This window comes from Vulpes lagopus, chromosome 17 (assembly GCF_018345385.1).
Source record: "Vulpes lagopus strain Blue_001 chromosome 17, ASM1834538v1, whole genome shotgun sequence".
Classification (NCBI taxonomy): Eukaryota; Metazoa; Chordata; class Mammalia; order Carnivora; family Canidae; genus Vulpes; species Vulpes lagopus.
This window is the reverse complement of record NC_054840.1, coordinates 25,456,330-25,479,495: the sequence shown is the minus strand read 5'-3', so window position 1 is coordinate 25,479,495 and position 23,166 is coordinate 25,456,330. Positions and strand designations below refer to the sequence as shown.

The 23,166-nt window shown below is 38.7% G+C and overlaps 1 protein-coding gene across 1 annotated transcript in view; it reads left to right on the top strand.

Moving 5' to 3' along the window:
- Positions 1 to 23,166, top strand: part of YEATS2 (YEATS domain containing 2) — a 120,566-nt gene that overhangs the window by 8,171 nt on the left and 89,229 nt on the right. The window contains exons 2-3 of the mRNA XM_041731650.1: positions 18,538 to 18,655; positions 22,924 to 23,021. Coding sequence (XP_041587584.1) covers positions 18,556 to 18,655; positions 22,924 to 23,021 — 198 coding nt within the window. The 5' untranslated portion in view covers positions 18,538 to 18,555. The remainder of the gene's footprint in view (positions 1 to 18,537; positions 18,656 to 22,923; positions 23,022 to 23,166) is intronic.

The following is a 23,166-nucleotide window of genomic DNA, read 5'->3' as shown; positions in this document are numbered from 1 at the left end:
CCAGGGATTGTTTATTCTGTTTATCTGAATAATGAGCTATGAGTGTGTGTGTGTGTGGGAGGAGACCTGTTATGTGTTGATAGTGAAGGAGGTGAGGAGAATGCCAAGGGGTGCTTCAGCTTGATTTGTATGTTTATTCATTTAGTTATGTGGCTACATTGGTGATTGTTACCTATTTTGTTTCTTAAAAATTAGTTTGAGGGGCATCTGGGTGGCTCAGAGGGTTAAGCGTCTGACCTTTGGTTTCTGCTCAGGTCATGATCTCAGGGTCGTAGAATCAAGCCCTGGGTCCAGCTCTACATTCATTTAGCATGGAGATTGAGATTCTCTCTCCCTCTTCCCCTGCCCCTGTTACTCATGCTGTCTGACTCGCTCTCTCTAAAATAAAGGAATAAAATCTTAAAAAAAAAAAAAGTTTGAGAGTGTGTGTACTATTTTTTTAAGATTTGTGTATTTATATGAGAGAGAATGCGTATGCATGCATAAGCAGTGAGAGGGAGAGGGAGAGAGACAGAAACCCAAGCACACTGACACAGGACCCCATCCCAAGACCCAGAGATCATGGCTCCAGCAGAAACCAAGAGTCAGATGCCCAACTGACTGTGCTTCCCAGGTTCCCCTAGAGTGTGTATGCTTTTTGTTTGTTTGTTTGTTTTTTTAAGATTTATTTATTTAGAGAGAGAGTACATGAGCACCAGGGCCAGGGGTGAGAGGCAGAGGGAGAGGGAGTCTTTTTTTTTTTTTTTTAAAGATTTATTTTTATTTAATTATGATAGACATAGAGAGAGGCAGAGACACAGGCAGAGGGAGAAGCAGGCTCCATGCCAGGAGCCCTATGTGGGACTTGATCCCGGGATTCCAGGATCGCGCCCTGGGCCAAAGGCAGGCACGAAACCGCTGAGCCACCCAGGGATCCCCGAGAGTGAGTCTTAAACAGACTCTCCGTTGATCGCTGACCCACGGTGGGGCTCAGTCTCATGACCCTGAGATCACCACTCCAACCGAAACCGAGAGTCCGACGCTCAACCAGCTATGGCACCTAGGCACTCCAAGAGTGTGTTTACTTTTTAAAATTGAGATTAATTTGCATAATGTAAAATTCATCATTCTAAAGTGTATAATTCTGTGGGTTTTAGTATATTCACAAGGTTATGTAACCATTTCTACCATCTAATTCCAAAATATTTCCATCACCCCAGAAAAAGAAACCAATACCTGTTAACAGTCAGTTCTGGTTCCCCCTGTCCCTCGGCAGCCACTTTTTGTGTCTGTGGATTTGCAAGTACATTTCATATAATTGTGAATCAAATAACATGTGGCCTTTAGTATCTGGTTTCTTTCAGTTAGCATGCTCAGTCCACCTGTGGTGTAGCATGTGTCAGTACCTAGTTTTTTTTTTTCTTTTTTTAAAATTTATTATTATTTTTAAAGATTTTATTTATTCATGAGAGAAACAGAGAGAGAGAGAGGCAGAGACACAGGCAGAGGGAGAAGCAGGCTCCATGCAGGGAGCCCCACATGGAACTCGATCCTGGGTCTCCAGGATCACACCCCGGGCCGCAGGCGGCGCCAAACCGCTGTGCCACCGGGGCTGCCCAGTACCTAGTTTTTATCACTTAATAATAATCTCTTGTATGAATATGTCACATTTTGTCTAGTCATCAGTTGGTAATTGTTTATACTTTTCCGCTATGGTGACTAATACTGTTAAATGAACATTTACATGTAAGTTTTTATGTTGACATATCATTTTAGTTCTCTTGGATATATACCTAGGAGTAGAATGGCTAGGTCATATAGTAAATTGGTTTAACTTTTTTTTTTTTTTAAGTTTAGTCTGGGTTTTTTGTTTTGTTTTGTTTGTAATCTCTACACCCAACTCAGGGTTTAGTAAACTCAGAATCCTGATATCAAGAATTTCAAGCTCTTCCCTCAGAGCCAGTCAGGCACCCTGATTCTGTTTAACTTTTTAAGGAATTGCCAAGCTTTTCCGCAGCAGCTGCGCCATTTTACATTTCCACCAACAAGTATGAGAGTTCCTATTGTGTATTCTTTATATGTTTTTTGTGCAGACTATTCAATGGGGGTGTGTGTGTTATTTTTAAAGATTTTATTTATTAGAGAGGGAGAGAGAGAGAGAGAGAGAGCCCGAGCATGCAGGGATCAGGGGAGAATGGTAAAGGGGGAGGGAGAATTGCCAGCTGACTCCGTGCTGAGTGCAGAGCCAGTGCGGGACTCGATGTCAGGACCCTTAGATTACAACCTGAACCGAAACCAAGAGTCAGATGCTCAACCAACTGAGCCACCCAGGTGCCCCAGTTGTGTGTGTGTGTGTGTGTGTGTGTGTGTTATTTATTCTTGAGAGACAGAGCGAAGCAGAGACATAGGCAGAGGGAGAAGCAGGCTCCATGCGGGAAGCCTGACGTGGGACTCGATCCCGAGTCTCCAGGATCACGCCCTGGGCCAAAGGCAGGTGCTAAACTGCTGAGCCACCCGGACTGCCCTTGTGTGTGTTTTTAAACAGTGTCATTGAGGTACAGTTGGCATCTACAAACTGCACAAAGTAGGCAATTTCAGAAGTTTCAACAGATTTATACACCTATGAAACCATCACCACAATCAAAATAGTAAACATCCCACAAATTTTTCTTATGCTCCTTTTACTCCTTCTCCCTCTTCCTGTCATTGTCCTTCCTCTGGCAACCTGTGATGAGCTTTCTGTCAATGTAAACTAGTTCGCATTTTATATAAATGGAATGATTATAGTATATACGTAAACTGGCTTCTTTCACTCAGCATTGTTTTGAGATTAACTCATGTTGCTCCATGTATCAGTTCATTCCTTTTTATTGATGAATATTGTATGTATGGATATATTACAATTTGTTTATCCATTCACCTGTTAATGGACATTTAGATTATTTCTGGTTTTTGACTACTGCAAATAAAGTTGCTGTGAACATGTGCTTACAAGTTTTTGTAAGGACATATGCTTTTATTTCTTTTGGGTAGATATATAGGAATGGAATGGCTGGGTCATGTTGTAGGGTATCTTTAACTTTTTAAGACACTGCCAAACTGTTTTCCAAAGTAGTACCCAAAGTGGTTGTACCTCTTTATATTCCCAACAGCAATGTATGAGAGTTTGTTGTTCCACACTATGTAGTTGTGTTCTTGTGAACATTTAGTGAAGAAGAAAACAGAGACATAAAGACCCCTATATAGGTATCCCCCGCTTTCTGAAAGTTCATATTATGCCACTTTGGTTTTATAAAGAAAGATGCTCATGGCTTTTGCATAAGAGCAAAAATCCTCTTCTGATTTTGATTTAAGGAAAACAGGTACTGATATAGGTCTTTTGAAAAAGTGAGGTAGTGTAATGTGAAATTTCAGAAAGTAGGGGATACACCATTTCAAGTTAGGAAAGTTTTTGTAGGAATGCTGCACTTTAAGATAGCAGGGTAAAACTATATTCCATCTCACAGATTAGTCCTTTTGACATTTTCCTCCCTAAAGTAATGCATGAACATGTTTTAGAAAGTTCAAATGTTGTAGTCAGGAATAACATAAAAGGCAAAATCACTACCCAGGAGCAACGATTGTTAATCATTTTTTAATCTTTTCTTCCAGGCCTACACGAGCGTATACCAGAATTTTTAATTTTTTTCCATCTCTAGTTTACACAGAAGGAATCAAAATATACATATTATTCTGCACCTTGCTTTTTTTCATTTCACAGTTTAATTTGGAGGTACTTCATATCAGCACATTCTTTTTTTTTTTTAATTTTATTTATTCATGAGAGACAGACAGAGGCAGAGACACAGGCAGAGGGAGAAGCAGGCTCTATTGCAGGGAACCTGTTGTGCGACTCGATCCTGGGACCCCAGGATCACACCCTGGGCCAAGGGCAGGTGCTAGGGCAGCCCCGGTGGCGCAGCGGTTTAGTGCCCAGCCTGCAGCCTGGGGTGTGATCCTGGAGACCTGGGATCGAGTCCCATGTCGGGCTCCCTGCATGGAGCCTGCCTCTCTCTCTCTGCTGTGTCTCTGCCTCTCTTTTGCTCTCTCTGAATAAATAAATAAATCTTTAAAAAAACAAAACAAACAAAAAAAAAAAACAAAGGCAGGTGCTAAACTGCTGAGCCACCTAGGCGTCCCATTTTTTTTTTTTTTAAGGATTTTATTTATCATATCAGCACATTCCTTATCATGGCTGCATTACAGATTACAGTAGTACAGTCAGTATTGCTTTAAGAAACCATGAATTTGTTCTAGTGCAGTTAATCTATTAGGGAGCTATTTGATTATAATGTGAATTCCACATTTGCTCTTAAGATTTTGTCTGCAAGAAATGTTAGGTGAATGCAGAAAACTGCACTTTGCTGAACTGAGCCACAGAAAGGATTACACAGCTGCACACGCCTGGCAGCTATCATTCTGCTACCTACCTCAGCTTGCTTACTTCTCTCTTATGAGCCACATCTGGTGCTACAACTTTTTTTTATAATTTTTAAAAAAGATTTTATTTATTCATGAGAGAGAGAGAGAGAGAGGCAGAGACATAGGCAGAGGGAGAAGCAGGCGCCATGCAGGGAGCCCGATGTGGGACTCGATCCCAGGACTCCAGGATCACACCCTGGGCTGAAGGCGGCGCTAAACCTCCGAGCCACCCACTAAACCGCTGAGCCACCCAGACTGCCCTGGCACTACAATTTTGATTTCAGATTACCTCCTTTTGTCACTTCATGGTAACATACAAGCTGTAACCTTTTAGTGCCCACATTGCCAGGCAAACTTGAGGTCTTTTTCAAGGTGAACTGCCATATTTATTGTAGCATTTATGTATTTCATTACCATTTAATGTGTAAAATTGTGCTACTATTTTTATTAGATTACCTTTTTTTTATGTCACATTTTTGAATGTTGTGTCCTTAACCCGATTTTCCTGATGCTTTGTGGTTTTTATTATGCAGTTTTATACAGCATGGTGATTTTTAGGAATGTATATGTTACATTGTAGTGGAACTGATGTATCCATTCCATGAATGTACATAATTTTTTAAAAAAGATTTTATTTATTTATTCATGAGACACACACACAGATAGAGGCAGAGACATAGGAAGGGAGAGAAGCAGGCTCCATGCAGAGAGCCTGATGTGGGACTTGATCCCGGGACTCTGGGATCATGCCCTGAGCCAAAGGCAGACAGATGCCCGACCACTGAGCCACCCAGGTGTCCCCCATAATTTCTTTATTTACATTTTAGTTTTAAAACATCCTATATACTGGGCACCTGGGTGGCTCAGTCAGTTAAGTGTATGCTTTCAGCTCAGGTCATGATCCTGGCCTTGAGCTCCGTGTTGGGCTCCCTGCTTACCAGAGAGTCTGCATCTCTCTCTACCCCATGCTCATGCTGTCTTGTGCTGTCTCTTGCTCTTGCTTGCGCTCTCTTAAATAAAAATAATCTTAACATATTTCCTAGTGCATATAAGGAAGTATATATTTTTTTAAAAGATTTTGTTCATTTGAGAGAGAGAGAGTGAGCACACATGGGAGAGAGAGCTTGAGGTGGGGAGAAGCAGAGAGAGAGAGGGGGAGAAGCAGACTCCCCACATGATGTGGGGCTCAATCCCAGGACTCTGGAATCATGACCTGAGCCAAAGGCAGATACTTTTAAAAATGTCTTTTAATCCCCTAACTGATCCTTTTTTACTTTTTGAATATCTGAAATATTTTAGGATAAACTAAAATTTAAAAGTATTACTAATCTGTGCCCTCCCCACCCCAAATTAACCTTCCTAATGTTGATTACCCAGTTGACTTCCTGCCACCTTGTAAATGTACATATAGCATGTACTCACATACTTTGGAAGGGATAATCTGTAAATAGACTTAAGGTTAATATATATTGGGTTTATCATTTTTTTAAAGATTTATTTATTTTTTTTAATTTTTATTTATTTATGTATGATAGTCACAGAGGGAGAGAGAGGCAAAGACACAGGCAGAGGGAGAAGCAGGCTCCATGCACCGGGAGCCCGATGTGGGATTCGATCCCGGGTCTCCAGGATCGCGCCCTGGGCCAAAGGCAGGCGGCCAAACCGCTGCGCCACCCAGGGGTCCCTTAAAGATTTAATCTTAAATAATTTCTATACCCAGTGTGGGACTTGAACCTACACAATGTTGAGATCAAGAGTTGTACCTTCCTCTGACTCTTGGTTTCAGCTCAGGTTGTGATCTCAGGGTTGTGAGGTTGAACCCTGTGTTGAGCTCAATGCTCAGCATGGAGTCTGCTTAAGGGTCTCTCTTCTGTGGCTCTCCCTTTCCCCCTGCATGCTCTTGCTCTCACTGAATAAATACATTAAAAAAAAAAAGGACTTGCACACTCCATCCACTGAACCAGCCAGGTACCCCGTCACTGTTATTTTATATGATTTTAAAAAAAAATTGGGGATCCCTGGGTGGCTCAGTGGTTTAGCGTCTGCCTTTGGCCCAGGGCATGATCCTGGAGACCTAGGATCAAGTCCCACGTTGGGCTCCCTGTGTGGAGCCTGCTTCTCCCTCTGCCTGTGTCTCTGCCTCTCTGTTTCTCTCTGTGTCTCTCATGAATGAATAAATAAATAAATCTTTAAAAAAGAAAAAAAATTACTGGATGGAAGGGTAGGGTATTATGCAAATAAGTCATTATGCAAATAACTCAATCAGAGAAAGACAGTTATATGATTTCACTCATGTGGAATTTAAGAAACAGCATAGGGGAAGGGAGGGGAAAATAAAACAAAATGTTATCAGAAAGTGAGACAAACCATAAGAGACAATAAATTAAGGATTGCTTGGGGGGGGGAATAGGGGGATGGGGTAACTGGATAATAGATATTAAGGAGGGCACATGATGTAGTGAGCTCTGGGCGTTAGACTGATGACATTGACTTCCACCTCTGAAACTAATAATACACTAATGTTAATTAATTGAATTTAAATTAAGAAAAGAAAAGGTTATTATTTTAAAAGATTTTATTTATCTATTCATGAGAGACACACAGAGATAGAGACATAGGAAGAGGGAGAAGGGACACCTGGGAGGCTCAGCGGTTAAGCGCATCTGCCTTCAACTCAGGGCGTGGTTCTAGAGTACTGGGATTGAGTCCCACATCGGGTTCCCTGCATGGAGCATGCTTCTCCCTCTGCCTGTCTCTCTGCCTCTCTCTTTCTGTGTCTCTCATGAATAAAGAAGTAAAATCTTTAAAAAAAAAAAAAAAAAAAAAGAAAAGAAAAAGGCAGAGGGAGGAAAAGCAGACTCCATGCAGAGAGCCTGGTGCAGGACTTGATCCCAAGACTCCGGGATCATGCCTTGAGCCAAAGGCAGACACTCAACAGCTGAGCCACCCAGGCATCCCATCCGGATCCTGGGATCACACCCTGAACCAAAGGCAGGCGCTAAACCACTGAGCCACCCAGGCATCCCTCTTTCTGTCTGAAAAGTTTAAAAGTTTATTTACTTGAGCAGTCTATACCCAACATGGGGCTTGAACTCAAGACTCTGAAATCAAGAGTTGCATGCTCCTCTAGCTGAGCTAGGCAGGTGCCTCTTTATTTCCTTTCTTCTGTCAATTTAAGAATTTACCTTAAATGTCTCAAAACCCTTAAACATTTCATATATATAGCTCTCTCTCTGTCCAGAGAAGGTGTGTTGAAGTGGTGGAGTAAGGGAAGGGTAAAACAACGTAAGGCCATCTCTCCAGTTCTAACACTAACAGCTAGAAGCAGTGGCATGGATGATTTAGAATAGCTGTTTTATTCTGAACTCTTTAACATGTTACTTTGTAGATAGGAGACAAAGTACTGGCCTGAATGGATCCTAGGGCTGACCTTATATGGCAACTCGTATGGTCTTTAGCAATTTTGTTTATAATAGGAAAGTATGTATTTTTGACCTGGAAATCTATAATACTTAAATAATAATAATTTTTTTTAAGAGAGAGTGTGGGGGGAGGGAGAGAATCTTCAAGCATACTCCGACTGAGTGCAGAGCCTGATATGGGACTCGATCCCACAACCCATGAGATCATGGTCTGAGCCAAAACCAAGAGTTGGATACTAACTGACTAGGCCCCCAGGTACCCAAGTAGCACAATTTTTTTGAGCTCAGATATTTAGCTTTTCTGTTTTGCTCAGCTCTTACATCTTGTACTGTGACTAGCCCATGTCAGATGCTAACTACTCACCTCTGGCCTGCTCCCCACCATTCTGGTCCAGTGTGAAATTCTGACTATTTTTACTTAAAAGACCTATTTTTTTCCCATACCAGATGAGTTGAAGAAACATTGATTATGTTGACCAAAAATGAGAGTATATGCAAATGGTTTTATATATAAAATCTGGCTTAGAATAATTAGGATACAGAGTTTTTGTTAGTACCAGCTTAAAATTAGAACAGAATCTTCTCCTTTTTAGATTTCCTTTGATCTGAATCTTTCATATAATACAATACTTCAGATTGCTTGTATTGTGGAGTCAGACGTGCTACCATTGTGCCACGAGGTCACTAAATTGCTTGTATTGTGATAAAAAGCAAGATTTGGGTGAGAAAATTAGCAGTGTATATTTTCAGTTACCTATGTCAAGGAGATGACAGTTTAATGACTAATCTTTAAATAGAAGGAAAAATTTATTTATTTATTATTTTTTTATTTTTTATTTTTTAAAATTTTTTAATTTTTATTTATTTATGATAGTCACAGAGAGAGAGAGAGGCAGAGACACAGGCAGAGGGAGAAGCAGGCTCCATGCACCGGGAGCCCGATGTGGGATTCGATCCCGGGTCTCCAGGATCGCGCCCTGGGCCAAAGGCAGGCGCCAAACCGCTGCGCCACCCAGGGATCCCTAGAAGGAAAAATTTAAATCGACATTGAAATATATTTTGATTTTTTAAAAAAGTTTATTTTTTAGTAATCTCTGCACCCAGTGTGGGGCTTGAACTCACAACCCTGAGATCAAGATCATGATTCTTCTCAGCCAGCTGGGGTCTCTTATATTTTGATTTTTTTGATAGGACTTCATGCCAAATGAATTTTCTCAAAATATCTAAATAAAAAAAAAAGAAAAAATGGATATCAAAATGGATATTTTTTTTCTTATAATACACATTGGGCAGTCTTCGGGAAGCCTTGGATGATGTTGGGGTAAAAGCTGCTATTTTAATTTCCAATATGTAATTTATTAAATGGATTCCTAAAGATTCAACATTAGACAAATTTAGTGCAAGTCACCTTGCTTCTAGATCTCTAGTTACTTATTGCTGATAAGAAAAGCTTCTAGTTATTTTTCTGTTTTTCTAATACTCTGCTGTACTGGGGTCCTCTGGGTGGCTTGAACGTCTGACTTCAGCTCAGGTCATCATCTCAGTGTCTTGGGATCTAGCTCTACACTCAGCAGGGTGTCTGCTTCTCCCTTTCCCTCTCTGCCCCTCCTCCTGCTCCTGCATGCGTGCTAGCTCTCTCACCCAAATAAAGAAAGAAAATCTTATAAATCCCATCCAGCAGGGTATATTTTTTATCTGTATTCACAAAAGAAAACTGGTCTGTTATTTTTCTCTACTGATGATTTTGACCACATCTTCATAGGTTTAGATACAGTGCTCTTTTTGTTGATAATTTTAAAAGTCTTATTTTAAATTTCTCTTTGAGTCATGAGTTATTTAGAAAAGTATTTTGTTTTCCATTTCATAGAACATTCTTGTTAATGATTTCATATTTAGTTTTATTAGGATCAGAGAATGTTTTGTAATAATTATGACTTTATATTCCATCTCATGACTTAATTTTTTTTAAAGATTTTACCAAATTATATGACAGAGAGTGAGAGAACACAAGCAGGGGGAACAGGAGAGGGAGAAGCAGGCTCCTCATTGAGCAGGGAGCCGGATGCCAGGCTCTGTCCCACGATCGTGACCTGAGCCAAAGCCAGATGCTTAATTGACTGAGCCACCCAGACACCCTGATTTAATTTTAATGACTTTTTATAGATAATCTTAAACAGTATTCTCTGTTGTGTTCAGAATGATGTGTAGCTATAATTTTTAAAAAATTTTTGTTACTTTTTAAAAACAGGCTCCACACCCAGTGTGGGACTTGAAGTCACAATCCTGAGTTCAAGAGACACGCCCTGTACCGACTGAGCCAGCTAGGCCCTTGTATGTAGCTGTTAAATCTGGCTTGTAAATTGCATTATCTATACTATTGGTATTTTTGTCTGTTGTTTTCTTTATCTTTTAAATTTCTGAGACACATGTTCAAATTCCCCTGTAATGATTGTGATTTTCTTAAAATTTTCTTGTATTTCTGGTTTATTTTGTACATTTTAACATGTTCGATGTTTATGGCATATCTTTGTGATTGTGTCCTTTATTTATTTATTTATTTTTAAATATTTTATTTATTTATTCATGAGAGACACAGACAGAGAGAGGCAGAGGGAGAAGCAGGCTCCACGCGGGGAGCCGGATGTGGGACTCGATCTCAGGACTCCAGGATCACACACCCTGGACCGAAGGCAGGCACCAAACTGCTGAGCCACCCAGGGATCCCCTGATTGTGTCCTTTAATAGTAACATAATCATTATTAAAGTTTATTGGTGTTCAATTATCCTGTTGGTTACTAATCATGCCATGCCAGTTATCTTTTCATTTGCATGTATCTGTGTATTATAACTTTGCACATCCCAGAGCACTTGGGTGGCTCAGTCCGTTAAGCATCCAACTCTTGATTTCAACTCAGGTCTTGGTCTCAGGGTTGTGAGTTCAAACCCCACGTTGGACTCCACTGTGGAACTTACTTAAAAAAAAATTTTTTTTTAACACAAACTTTGGGAGATCCCTGGGTGGCTCAGCGGTTTAGCGCCTGCCTTTGGCCCAGGGCGCGATCCTGGAGTCCCGGGATCGAGTCCCACATAAGGCTTCCTGCATGGAGCCTGCTTCTCCCCTCTGCCTGTGTCTCTGCCTTTCTCTCTCTCTCTCTCTCTCTATCATGAACAAATAAATCTTTAAAAAATAAAAAAATAAACACAAACTTTGCCCATCCCTTTATTTTAAACATTTAGCTATAATACCTTTCAAAATGTAGAAATATCAAATAGATTTGTAAGTATCAGGAGTGATAAAAGTTACCATAAGCTAGTGGTTATGTTCCCTGTGGGTATTTGTATTTTGACACGTATCTGTTATCCCTTCATTTACTTATTCAGCAAATAATGTATTGAGAGTGTCCAGGAACTTTGGAAGGGAAGTTAGGGAAAGCTGTGTTGGATAGTATGATTAAGGAAGGCCTTCTTTGACAACGTAGACATTTGAGCTGGGGTCTAGAAAAGCTAATTTGGGGAAAGTGCATTCCAGGTAGAGGGAACCTTAAGTCCAGAAATCCTAAGGAGAGGCACCTGGCTGGCTCGGTTGATAGAATGTGTGATTCTTTTTTTTGTTTTTGTTTTTGTTTTTGTTTTTTTTTAGAATGTGTGATTCTTGATCTTGGAGTTGTGAGTTCAAGCCCCGTGTTGGGGATATAGCTTACTTAAACAAAACTAAAATCCTAAGGAAAGATTGAGGTGTATTTGAAGAATAGAAAGGACCAATGTGTCTGGATCTTAATGATTAAGGATGATGAGGCAGGCAGGGCTCAATTCATGTAAGATCTTGTGGGTCATGTTAAGGAGTGTGATTTTATTCTTAAGTGTTATGGAAAGTCATTGGCAGATTTTGAACAGGGGATGACATGATTAGATAAATATCTTTATAGTCCTAATGTAAATTGAAGTGTAGTTTACATTCAGTGAAATGCACAGATTTTTGTAGAGTTGGATAAGTTTTCACAGTTGCATATGCCCATGCGATCCACACCCTTAAGATAAATTTTCTCATCCCAAAAAGTTCCTTTGTTCTTCCCAGTCTGTCCTCACCATCAGCACCTTTTCTTTCACTATAGATTGTCTGTTCTAAAACTTCATATAAATGGAATCATTTTTTAAAAATGGAATCATTTATGTATGTGCTTATGTGTCTGGCTTCTTTGACTTTCCAAGATGAGTTTTTTTTTTTTTTTTAAGGTTTATTTGGGAGAGAAAATGTGCATGTCTGTGTGGAGGAGGTGAGGAGCAGAGTCTGTTTTTTGTTTTTGTTTTTTTTAAAGTTTGTTTATTTATTTATTTATTTATTTGACAGCATGCCCATGTGCCTACTTTCTGGGGGAGAAGCACAGGGAGAGAAGGACAAGCAGGCTCCATGCTGAGTATGGAGCCGGTTGGTCATGGGGGTCAATCTCAGGACCCCAAGATCATGACCTGAGCCAAAATCCAGAGTGGGACTCTTAACTGACTGAGCCACCCAGGTGCCCCTATAATTGTATTTTTAATTATACAATTTCCTTTTAAAATTATTTTTTTCTTGAGGTTTATTCCAAAGTATAGAACACTACAAAGTATAAATAGAACAAGGTTTTGTTTTGCTTTTGATCTTTAACTTTTTTCAAAAACTCTGACTTGTTAATTTGAATGGATATGATTGGGTACTTTTGCTTTCTTACTTGTAGGGGAAAATTTACTTTTTAGGTTTAAATTGACAGTATTTACTTTTTTTTTTTTTTTTTTAAATGTGAGTTCTAGGCCCAGTATGGGGCTGAACTCACAACCCCAGTACCATGAGTCACATGCTCTACTGACTGAGCCAGCCAGGTGCTCTGACAACGTTTCCTCTTTTTTTTTTTAAATCCAAATCTGTTCATTGGGATAGTTTCCCACCCATCTTGATTCAGGATGCTTTAGGTGCTGCTTCTATCTGAAGGAGCATCCTTCGGTAAGCCTTGTTTTCCTCCTGTAGACTGGCAAAGGACAGTGGAGCAGCTAACACACAAAACTACCTTTTGTGCATGGCTGAACAGGATGGTGATTTTGTAGCCTCCTGGGCACTTCACACATGTGTGAAGTAAGAGTTGGAGCTCCGCTCTAGGCGCTTCTGCCTGTGCTTCCTCTTCTCTCCTGGGGACAGGTGGAAGAGGTCTTCACTAGGAGATGTTCTTCCTCATGCAGAGGTCATCGCTGCCAGGAAGTTGTTTACTTTTTATTTTATTTATACATGTATATATATTTTAAATAGGCTCCACACCCAGTATGAGGCTTGAACTCACAGCCCCAAGATCAAGAGTCACACACTGCACTGACTGAGCCAGCCAGGAGCCCCAAGCTGTTTACTTATTATAATGAGTCTGTTTCAGTGACAAAAATTTTAAATTAGAGGAATCAGCATTATACATGTTTCTGAATATGGATTTGGTCCCACAATATGGAAAAAATCGTTTCTCACAGACTAATTATAAACAGTAATGGACTTTTTTTTTTTTGGTAGCAGTTCACATTTACCATCTTCATATTAGTTTTATCTGATTCAAAACCTAAAGAGGATTAATAGGACATTTTGTTTCAAAGTTGAATGTAACAATATCTAACAACTGTTCTTATTTCCTTTTCATAAATCTGAAAGTCAAACAATAATCTGAAGCTTAAGATGACCATGGATCATTTGTTACACATTCCATTCACTTATTCATTACATTATGATGAGAGCATACCTCAGCAGTTGTTCCCAGCTTTCCTAGCATATACTTGAATGTGGCATGTGTATACTTTAGTGTTTTTGCTAGACCGAAGCAGACCTGAGTTATTAAAAAGTCGCAGTATGGACCTAAATCTTCCTACACCTGTTTATCAGAAGCTCAAATCTATGCCCAAAGTTGATATCAAAGCTTTATTACAAGGCTGCATGAATTATGAATGACCTTGACAGCACAAGTTAACTCATTGGTTTCTTCTTTTTCTATCCCAACCCCTCTACACCCAAATTCTTCTTTTTTTCTCTTCTGTTTCCCTAGTTTTAGAGCAAAAGAGAGTTTTATTTTATCTTTTAAATGAGGGTGAAATAAAATACTCTTTTCTTCAAGGATCCCCAGCCTTCTTGTGGAGGAGCTACTGTTACTCTTGGGAGGTAGGAGGAAAATATTCAGATTATGAGGTCCATGGAATGGATGAGTGAAGGTGATGCTGGATTCACTCATCTTTGCAAATAATCCCATAAGACTCTGGCAAACTGTAGAAGACAGGTGATCACTGAGGAAGTGGTGTAGTGCAAAAACAGATTTGGAGATCTGCTAGAATGTGTCTACTTCTGATTCTAGGTTTTATTGGAGAATAGGACGTATGTTTTTTCCCTTCTGCATTAAAGAAGAAGGAATGAGGTTTATTGATTTTTTTTTTTTTTGAATGTATTCTTTATGTAATGGCCCAAGATTTTTTCAGATTGTCTAAAACTCGTTGCAGACCAATTGGGGAAGGCAAGACCTTACTCCCCATTTTTTTTTTTTAATATTTTAAAAAACATTTTATCCATTTATTTATTTGAGTGAGCATGAGAGAGCACAAGCAGGGGGCGCAACAGAGGGAGAAAGAGAAGCAGTGTCTTTCCAGAGCAGGGAGCCCAAAATAGGGCTTGATCCCAGTACTGCAGGATCAGTCTGAAGCAAAGGCAGACATTTAACCAACTGAGCCACCTGGGCACCCCTTGAAAACTTATTTTATTTTTTATTTTATTAGTATTTTTAGTAAGGTCTATACCAAAGGTGGGACTTGAACTCAAGACCCCGAGATTAAGAGTGACATGTTCTACCAACTGAGCCAGCCAGGCATCCCATTACTCTCATTTTTTATAAGCTTTCTTTAGAAACATAAAATAACAGTTGGATTCCGGGCCTCTACAAAAATGAAGACTCATTTATATTCTAAATTAGAGCAGGTACATAATGATGGTGAGGAAACATTAAATGGCTTGGTTCTGGATGTTTATAAATGCTGGAGTTTTTAGAACATTTGAGCTTATTACACAGCAGTTATAGGAAAAAATGATCTCTGAGATCTAGGATTTAAATATGTATCATTATATAATGGGTCTCTCTCCCAGCTGAATTAAGTGAGCCTATCTCAGGGATGGGTAATAGAACTGGACTAAACCAAGAAACTTTTAAATTGTTATTTCTGTTTTAATGTTAAATAAAAACGTTTTTGAGTTAACATTTTTATTAATTTTATTTTAGAACTTCTAATTACCTAAGCAAATACATATTGTGTATTTTTGCCTTTGGTTAGGTAAATAACCTTTAGTGGTAGATGGTAGAACAAAGGTTTGGAAATCAAGGAGCTCTTCTTGTCTATTCTGTGTCATAGATTAATGTTCTAAGGAACAACATATAAACTACCCTGAGCCTGTCTTATTATCTGTATATTGTATCAGTAGGCCCTCGCTTCTCGTAAGGGAGTCACTAGCCACAGATGGTTACTGAGCCTTTGAAGTGTGGCTGTTCCAAATTGAGATGTGCTCTAAGTGTAAACTATACACTGGATTTTAAAGACTTAGTACAGAGATAAGAATGTAAAATACCTTTTTTTTTTTTGTAAAATATCTTATTGCTAATTTCATATTGATTACATTGTTGGAATGATAATATTTTGAGTACATTGGTTAAGTAAAAGTGTTATTAAAATTAATTTCACCCATTTCTTTTGCCCCCCCTTTTTTTAAAGTAATCTCTACACCCAACGTGGAGTGGAGCTCAAACTCATGATGCTGAGATCAAGAGTCAAAAGCTCTATTGACTGAGCCAGCCAGCTACCCCCTTTTTTCCTTTTTGAATGTGGCCGCTAGAGAATTTTATTTTTTAAAAGATTTTATTTAGGGGCACCTGAGCTCAGTCCAGGCTCAGTGGTTGAGCGTCTGCCTTTGGCTCAGGTTGTGATCCCAGGGTCCTGGGACAGAGTCCCACATCAGACTCCCTGCATGGAGCCTGCTTCTACCTCTGCCTAGGTCTCTGCCTCTCTCTCTCTCTCTCTCTCTCTCTCTCTCTCTCTCTCTGTGTCTCTCATGAGTAAATAAATAAAATCTTTAAAAATAAAAAATGTTTTTAAATTAAAATTTTTAATTTAAATTTAGTTAACATAAATGTAATATTGGTTTCAGTGGTAGAGGTCAGTGATTCATCAGTCCTGTATAATACCCAGTGTTCATTACATCACATGCCCTCCTTAATGTTCATCACCCAGTTACCCCATCTCCCTGCCCTCCTCTTCTTCCCCTCCAGTGACCCTCAGTTTGTTTCCTATGATTAGGAGTCTCTTATGGTTTTGTCACCCTCTCTGATTTCATCTTGCTTTATATTTTCCTCTCTTCCCCTATGATCCTGTGTTGTTTCTTAAATTCCACATATGAGTGAGTTCATTTGGTAATTGTCTTTCTCTCATTCTTTCATTTAGCATATCCCCTAGTTCCATCCATATTGTTTCAAATAGCAAGATTTCTTTTTCTTTTTTGATGGCTGAGTAGTAGTCCATTGTATGTATTGTATGCTGATAGTCCACCATATCTTCTTATCCATGCATCTATTGATGGACATCTGGGGTCTTTCCATAGTTTGGCTATTGTGGAAATTGCTGCTATGAACATTGGGGTGCAGGTACCCCTTCGGATCACTACATTTGTATCTTGAGGCAAATACCCAGTAGTGCAGTTACTGGGTCGTAGGGTAACTCTATTTTCAACTTTTTGAGGAATTTCCAGATGTTTAGAGTGGCTGCACCAGTTTGCATTCCCATCAACAGTGTAAGAGGGTTCCCCTTTCTCCACATCCTCGCCAACATCTGTTGTTTCCTGACTTGTTCATTTTAGCCATTCTAACTGGTGTGAAGTGATATCTCATGGTGGTTTTGATTTGTATTTCCCTGATGGCAAGTGATGTTGAGCATTTTTTCATGTGTCTATTGGCTATTTATATGTCTTCTTTGGAAAAATGTTTATGTCTTCTGCCCATTTTCTTGATTGATTTTTCCTTTGGGTGTTGAGTTCTATAACTTCTTTATAAGTTTTGGATACTCGCCCTTTATCTGAGGTGTCATTTGCAATTATCTCCTCCCTTTCTGTAGGTTGTCTTTTGGTTTTGCTGACTATTTCCTTTGCTGTGCAAAAGCTTTTTATCATGATGAAGTCCCAGTAGTTAATTTTTGCCTTTGTTTCCCTTGCCTTTGGAGACATGTTGCTAGAGAATTTTAAATTCCATACTTGGCTCACATTATATATCTTTTGGACGGCGCTGGTTTGGGCAGCATTTCCTTTTTTTTTTTTTTTAATTTTTATTTATTTATGATAGAGAGAGAGAGAGAGGCAGAGACATAGGCAGAGGGAGAAGCAGGCTCCATGCACTGGGAGCCCAATGTGGGATTCGATCTGAGGTCTCCAGGATCGTGCCCTGGGCCAAAGGCAGGCGCTAAACCGCTGCGCCACCCAGGGATCCCTGGGCAGCATTTCCTAAGCTAACTCATGAAATATTAATAAGTGCTCCATGAAACATAGTTTGGAAGAGCAACAGTGTCCAGTAGAACTCTTTTGCAGTGATATAAATGTTCTGTATCTGCACTGTCCAATATAGTATAGCTACTAGCCACTGATGGCTGTTGAACACTTGAAATGTAGCTAGTTCTGAAATGAGAAAATTGAAATGTACCAGAAAGTAAGTGAATTTTGAATTTATTTATTTATTTTAAAAAAAAATTTAATTAACTTTAAATAGCCACATATGGGTAGTTAATGTATCGGGACAGTGCTGATCTAGAAGATTTATGGGATTGTTTTGTTTTTTTTTTGCAGACCTGTATACATAGGATTTGTTTACTATATTGCAAACTTGCTTAATATATCTATATGTATGGGTTTTTTATGAGTAATGATAAGTGATCAGTAGCAATAATATTTATTGAGTACCTGTTATATAGTAGGCACTGTGTAAGTACCAGAAAGAAGATTTTATGATAAATTTTTTATTAAGAGCTTAACTATATATATTACTCATGTTTTGTAATATGCTGGTTGCATTGTGAATTCCAAAGTGCTATTTGGGCTTTACCATGTTTTCATCAAAGTCTAGTTTCTTTCCTTTCCTTTTGAGTGCCCTTCTGTGAAAGCCTGGCTTCTTTTGAAAAGTTTAAGCAATGTGCTGACTTGTTAAGATTTTCTCTTGAAAGGGAAACCTACACTTTATGACAGATGATGATGATTTTGTTTTTAGTAAACTTTTTTTTTTTTTTAAGATTTGAGAGAGAGCATGCATGCCTGTGTATGCAGGCATGGGGGGAGGGGATTGGAATAACAGTGGGAGAGGGAGAGAGAGAACCTCAAGCTGTCTCTCTCTCTTCTCAGCCCGATGCTGGGCTCAGTCTCATGATCCTGAGATCATGACTGGAGCTGAAATCAAGAGTTGGATGCTTAACCAACTGAGCCACCCAGGCGCTCCTGTTTTTAGTAAACTTTTGAAGTTAGGTTTTTGATTTTAACAAGGGTATGTACGTGTTTATACAGAGACTTAAGAGTATCAGTATTGTGTAATATTTTTCCCTTTGTTTTTGTGTGCACATATATTCATACTAGCATCAAGCAGTGTTGTTTATTATTACTTCACAGTGAAGAACGAATGTCATCATGTCTGGAATCAAGCGAACAATCAAAGAAACTGACCCTGATTATGAGGATGTATCTGTGGCTCTTCCAAATAAGCGGCATAAAGCAATTGAGAATTCAGGTAAAAATTCACCTGCTTTAGGAAATTATTTATTTTTTTGAGGTATGCTTTCCTATAAGATTTACAGGAACTAAAACAAAATGTATTTCTCTGTTTCGTATAATTTGAAGAGGGATTAATTAAGTGGTCTGTCAATAGCAATACACCCTGTGTGTTGAAAAAGGCCAGGAAGACAATCATGTAGACAGTGAAAGTGTCAATAATGAGACTGGCTGTAAGTTTTAGCTATCATTGTATGTGAGGCATAACCATAAAATCTTATAATATGTATGCTGCAATGTGGTAGATGATAATGGGTGGCATATGGATTAAGGTTTTTTTTATTGAAATAGTTGTATATTATTTTAATGTCTGTTGGAAAGATGATGATCTTATAAGTTTTGTAGTTGCATGACTTGTTACATAGGATAAGGCTAAAATTATTTTAAAATATTATGTTAATTAGATGTTTCATATGATTCTCAGATGTGATGTAGGTAACTTAATGATGGCATATGAGTGATACAAATTTGGGAATTACTGATGTAGTTTAACCTCTGCACTTAGCTGCTAGTAGTTTAGGCTCAGAGACATTAAATTACTTGCCCAAGATCATGTAATTAATTAGTTGAAGAGCAAATCATCAACTATGTGTCTGTAGCAACCCAGAATATTTTAAGCTATCTCAAAAAAAGTTGCTAAATTTGAGTTTTTAAAACAAATTATTGCTGAAATTCATTACTATTTATTTAAATAATCTATGTAAGTTAATACAACTGGTAAAGAAGGCATCCAAGTCATAAAGTGTTGTAGCTCCACAAAGATTAGTGCCCCTAGAGTTGAGGTGGTGAAACAAAATTCCTTTCTCTAAGTGCAGTCAAGACATACATACCCTCCAAAAGTCTTTGTGGAGCAAAAATTATCAAAGTCTAGTTTCTTTCCTTTCCTTAAATTTCCTTTCCTTTCCTTGAATTGAATTTCAAGTAATGAAAACATTTCACTGCAACCTTTCCCCTTATTCAGTTATAATTCTATTTTTTATATATATATATTTTTTTATTTATGATAGTCACACACAGAGAGAGGGAGAGAGAGAGGCAGAGACACAGGCAGAGGGAGAAGCAGGCTCCATGCACCGGGAGCCCAACGTGGGATTCGATCCCGGGTCTCCAGGATCGTGCCCTGGGCCAAAGGCAGGCGCCAAACCGCTGCGCCACCCAGGGATCCCTATAATTCTATTTTTAAGGAAATTATTTATTTTCAATAAGCCAAATAAATATGAGACTTTACTCCTTTACTCCTCAAATGCATCATATGCCATAACTTTTTTAATAAAAATAAGTGGAGGGTATTATGCTGAGTGAAGTAAGTCAATCGGAGAAGGACAGTGTATGTTCTCATTCATTTGGGGAATATAAATAATAGTGAAAGGGAATATAAGGGAAGGGAGAAGAAATGTGTGGGAAATATCAGAAAGGGAGACAGAACATAAAGACTCCTAACTCTGGGAAATGAACTAGGGGTGGTAGAAGGGGAGGAGGGCGGGGGGTGGGGGTGAGTGGGTGACGGGCACTGAGGGGGACACTTGACGGGATGAGCACTGGGTGTTATTCTGTATGTTGGTAAATTGAACACCAATAAAAATTATTTTATTAAATAAAAATAAAAATAAAAATAAGAGTAGGGAAAACTGATTGTTTTAGTAAACATCATAATTTCTGTTAAAAATCCCAGATAGTCTGCTTAAGCAGGGACAGTTTTTCCTTGAGGGACAATTTGCTCTTCCTCTTGATGTCCATACAGTGCCTGCCTAATCCCAAACCATATTTTAGTTTTCAGAGTTTTGCTCAAAGTAGATTTGGTAGGATGCTTCTTTTTGCTTATTTTGTTTTGTTTGTTGGTTTTGTTTTTATTCATTCCATGAAAGATTTAATTTAGAAAAGTTTCTTTCTGAGGAGCTTATGACAAAACCGCCTTCAATGATCACAGTCTCTGTCTTCATTCTCCCCTAAGAGTATCTGCTGGTCTCTACAGACAAGGATATATATAGTTATAGTAGAAAATACTCTTTTTTTCATAATGACAAAAGTCAGTCATTTCCATTCATGCAGACATATCCACAAGAATGCTCACTTATATCATTATTGGTTTGAAGTTGCCAGTTTAATGACCTATGTTTTACAGGGAGAGAGTGACATGGGTATCAAGGGGTCCAAATTTTCTCTGCAATTTTTCATATACTCCGAAGCATGAGTGAACATCATTTTTTTCATATTACACAGAATCATTTTTGCAAAATTCCAAGTTTTTCTTTTTTAAAGATTTTATTTTTAAGTAATCTACACCCAATGTGGGGCTTGAATTTACAACCCCAGTATCAAGAGTCACATGCTGTACTGACTGAGCCAGCCAGGTGCCCCCAAATCCCAGGTTTTTCAAACAATCATTTGGCTCCCTTGTATCTGATATTTTAAACTACGAGTTGCATATTACTTTGAGTCATTGTCATCTGAATTCTATCACCTTTAGAGCATTCTTTTCTTTCTTTTCTTTTCTTTTCTTTTCTTTTCTTTTCTTTTCTTTTCTTTTCTTTTTGTTTCAAGTTTTTTTTTAAAAGCTGTATTTGTTTGAGAGAGAAGGGTGAGAGCATGACAGGGGGTAAGGGGAGAAGGAGAGAATCTCAAGCAGACACCATGATACCAGGCTATATCTCATGCACTGTGCCACCTGGGTACCCCCTCTTGAGTTTTTATTTAAATTCCAGTTAATGTATAGTATAATATTACTTTCAAGAGTAGAGGCTTTTTTTTTTTTTTGTAAAGAGAGAATGGATGGCAAGGGGCAGAGAGAGAGAGAGAGAGAGAATCCCAAGCAGGCTCCACACCCAGAGTGGAGCCTGATGCAGAGTCTGATGTGGGGCTTGATCTCATGACCTTGAGATCATGACTTGAATCAAAATCAAGAGTCAGACACATAACCAACTGAGCCATCCAGGCGGCCCAGAAGCATTTTCTTTACTTTTGAATTCTTTTTTTGGTCACTGTTTTATGTAGTTGTGATCAGGAACTGAATTGCTTGCTATATCCTTTTCTACAGAGGGAAGCTTGTTGCCTTCTTACAAACTGCTCTTATGTCACAGACTACCTCTCCTCTAGCTAAGTCTTTTATTTTCTTTGTCTTTGGGACTATGGTTTTTCAGAGGTCACCAAATACTTCTCTCAGAATCTTAATGGATTTCTTTTTCTTATACAGTAATTTTATTTTGGTGTAATTCCAAACAAAAATTACAAGGATACTTGTATGTCTTTTATCCAGATTAATTTGCCAGTTGTTTATATTTTTGCCTCATTGATTTATCAGTCTTTTTACCCACCCCCAAACACACATACTCTGAGATGCGTCTGTGCATGCAGGTATATATGCATATCATTCTTTTTAAATCATTGGATAATAAATTGGAAACCTGTAAATGTAGGTGTTTTTTTTTTTTTTTTTTTTTTTTTTTTGTAGGTGTATTTCTTAAGGAGATTCTCTTATGGTAATCACAGTACTATTATCAGAAGCAGGAAATTTTATTTTATTTTATTTTTTTTTCAAATTTTTTTTTTAATTTTTATTTATTTATGATAGTCACAGAGAGAGAGAGAGGCAGAGACATAGGCAGAGGGAGAAGCAGGCTCCATGCACCGGGAGCCTGATGTGGGATTCGATCCCGGGTCTCCAGGATCGCGCCCTGGGCCAAAGACAAGCGCCAAACCGCTGCGCCACCCAGGGATCCCAGAAGCAGGAAATTTTAACATTCATCCATTACATTATGTAATGTAATACATAATGTATACATAGTCCATATTCAGGTGTTACCAGTTTCTCAGTATTGTGTAAATATTTTACCTTCTCTAGGATCCAGTCCAGGATCCAAAATGCACACATGGCATTTTGTTGTCATCTCTTTAGTCTCTTTTAATCTCAGCCTTTCTACCTTTCTTGACTCTAATGTGTGAAGCATGTAAGCCAGTTATTTTGCAGAATGTCCTTCAGTTTAGGTTTCTTTGATGTTCCCTGTAATTAGATTTAGGATTTTGGCCAGAATGCCTTTGAGTGATGCATGTCAGAAAACACAGGAAGTCAGTTTGCCTCCATATTAATGATGTTAACTTTTCATTATTGGTTGAAGTGACGGCCACTAAGTTTATCCACGTAGAAGTTATCCTGAGTTTCTTCTATTGCATACTGACTTAAGACAATCACTGATTAATTAGACCTTGGATTATTTTATGTTCTTTGTGCAGCTCGAGATGCTGCTGTGCAGAAGATCGAGACTATTATCAAGGAACAATTTGCACTTGAAATGAAGAATAAGGAACATGAAATTGAAGTCATTGACCAGGTATAATGGTGATAAAAAAACAAGGGGTGCCTGGGTGGCTCAGTTGGTTAAGCTTCTGTCTTTGGCTCAGGTCTTGATCCCAGGGTCCTGAGATTGAGCCCCACTTTGGGCTCCCTATTCATCAAAGGGCCTGCCTCTCTCTCCC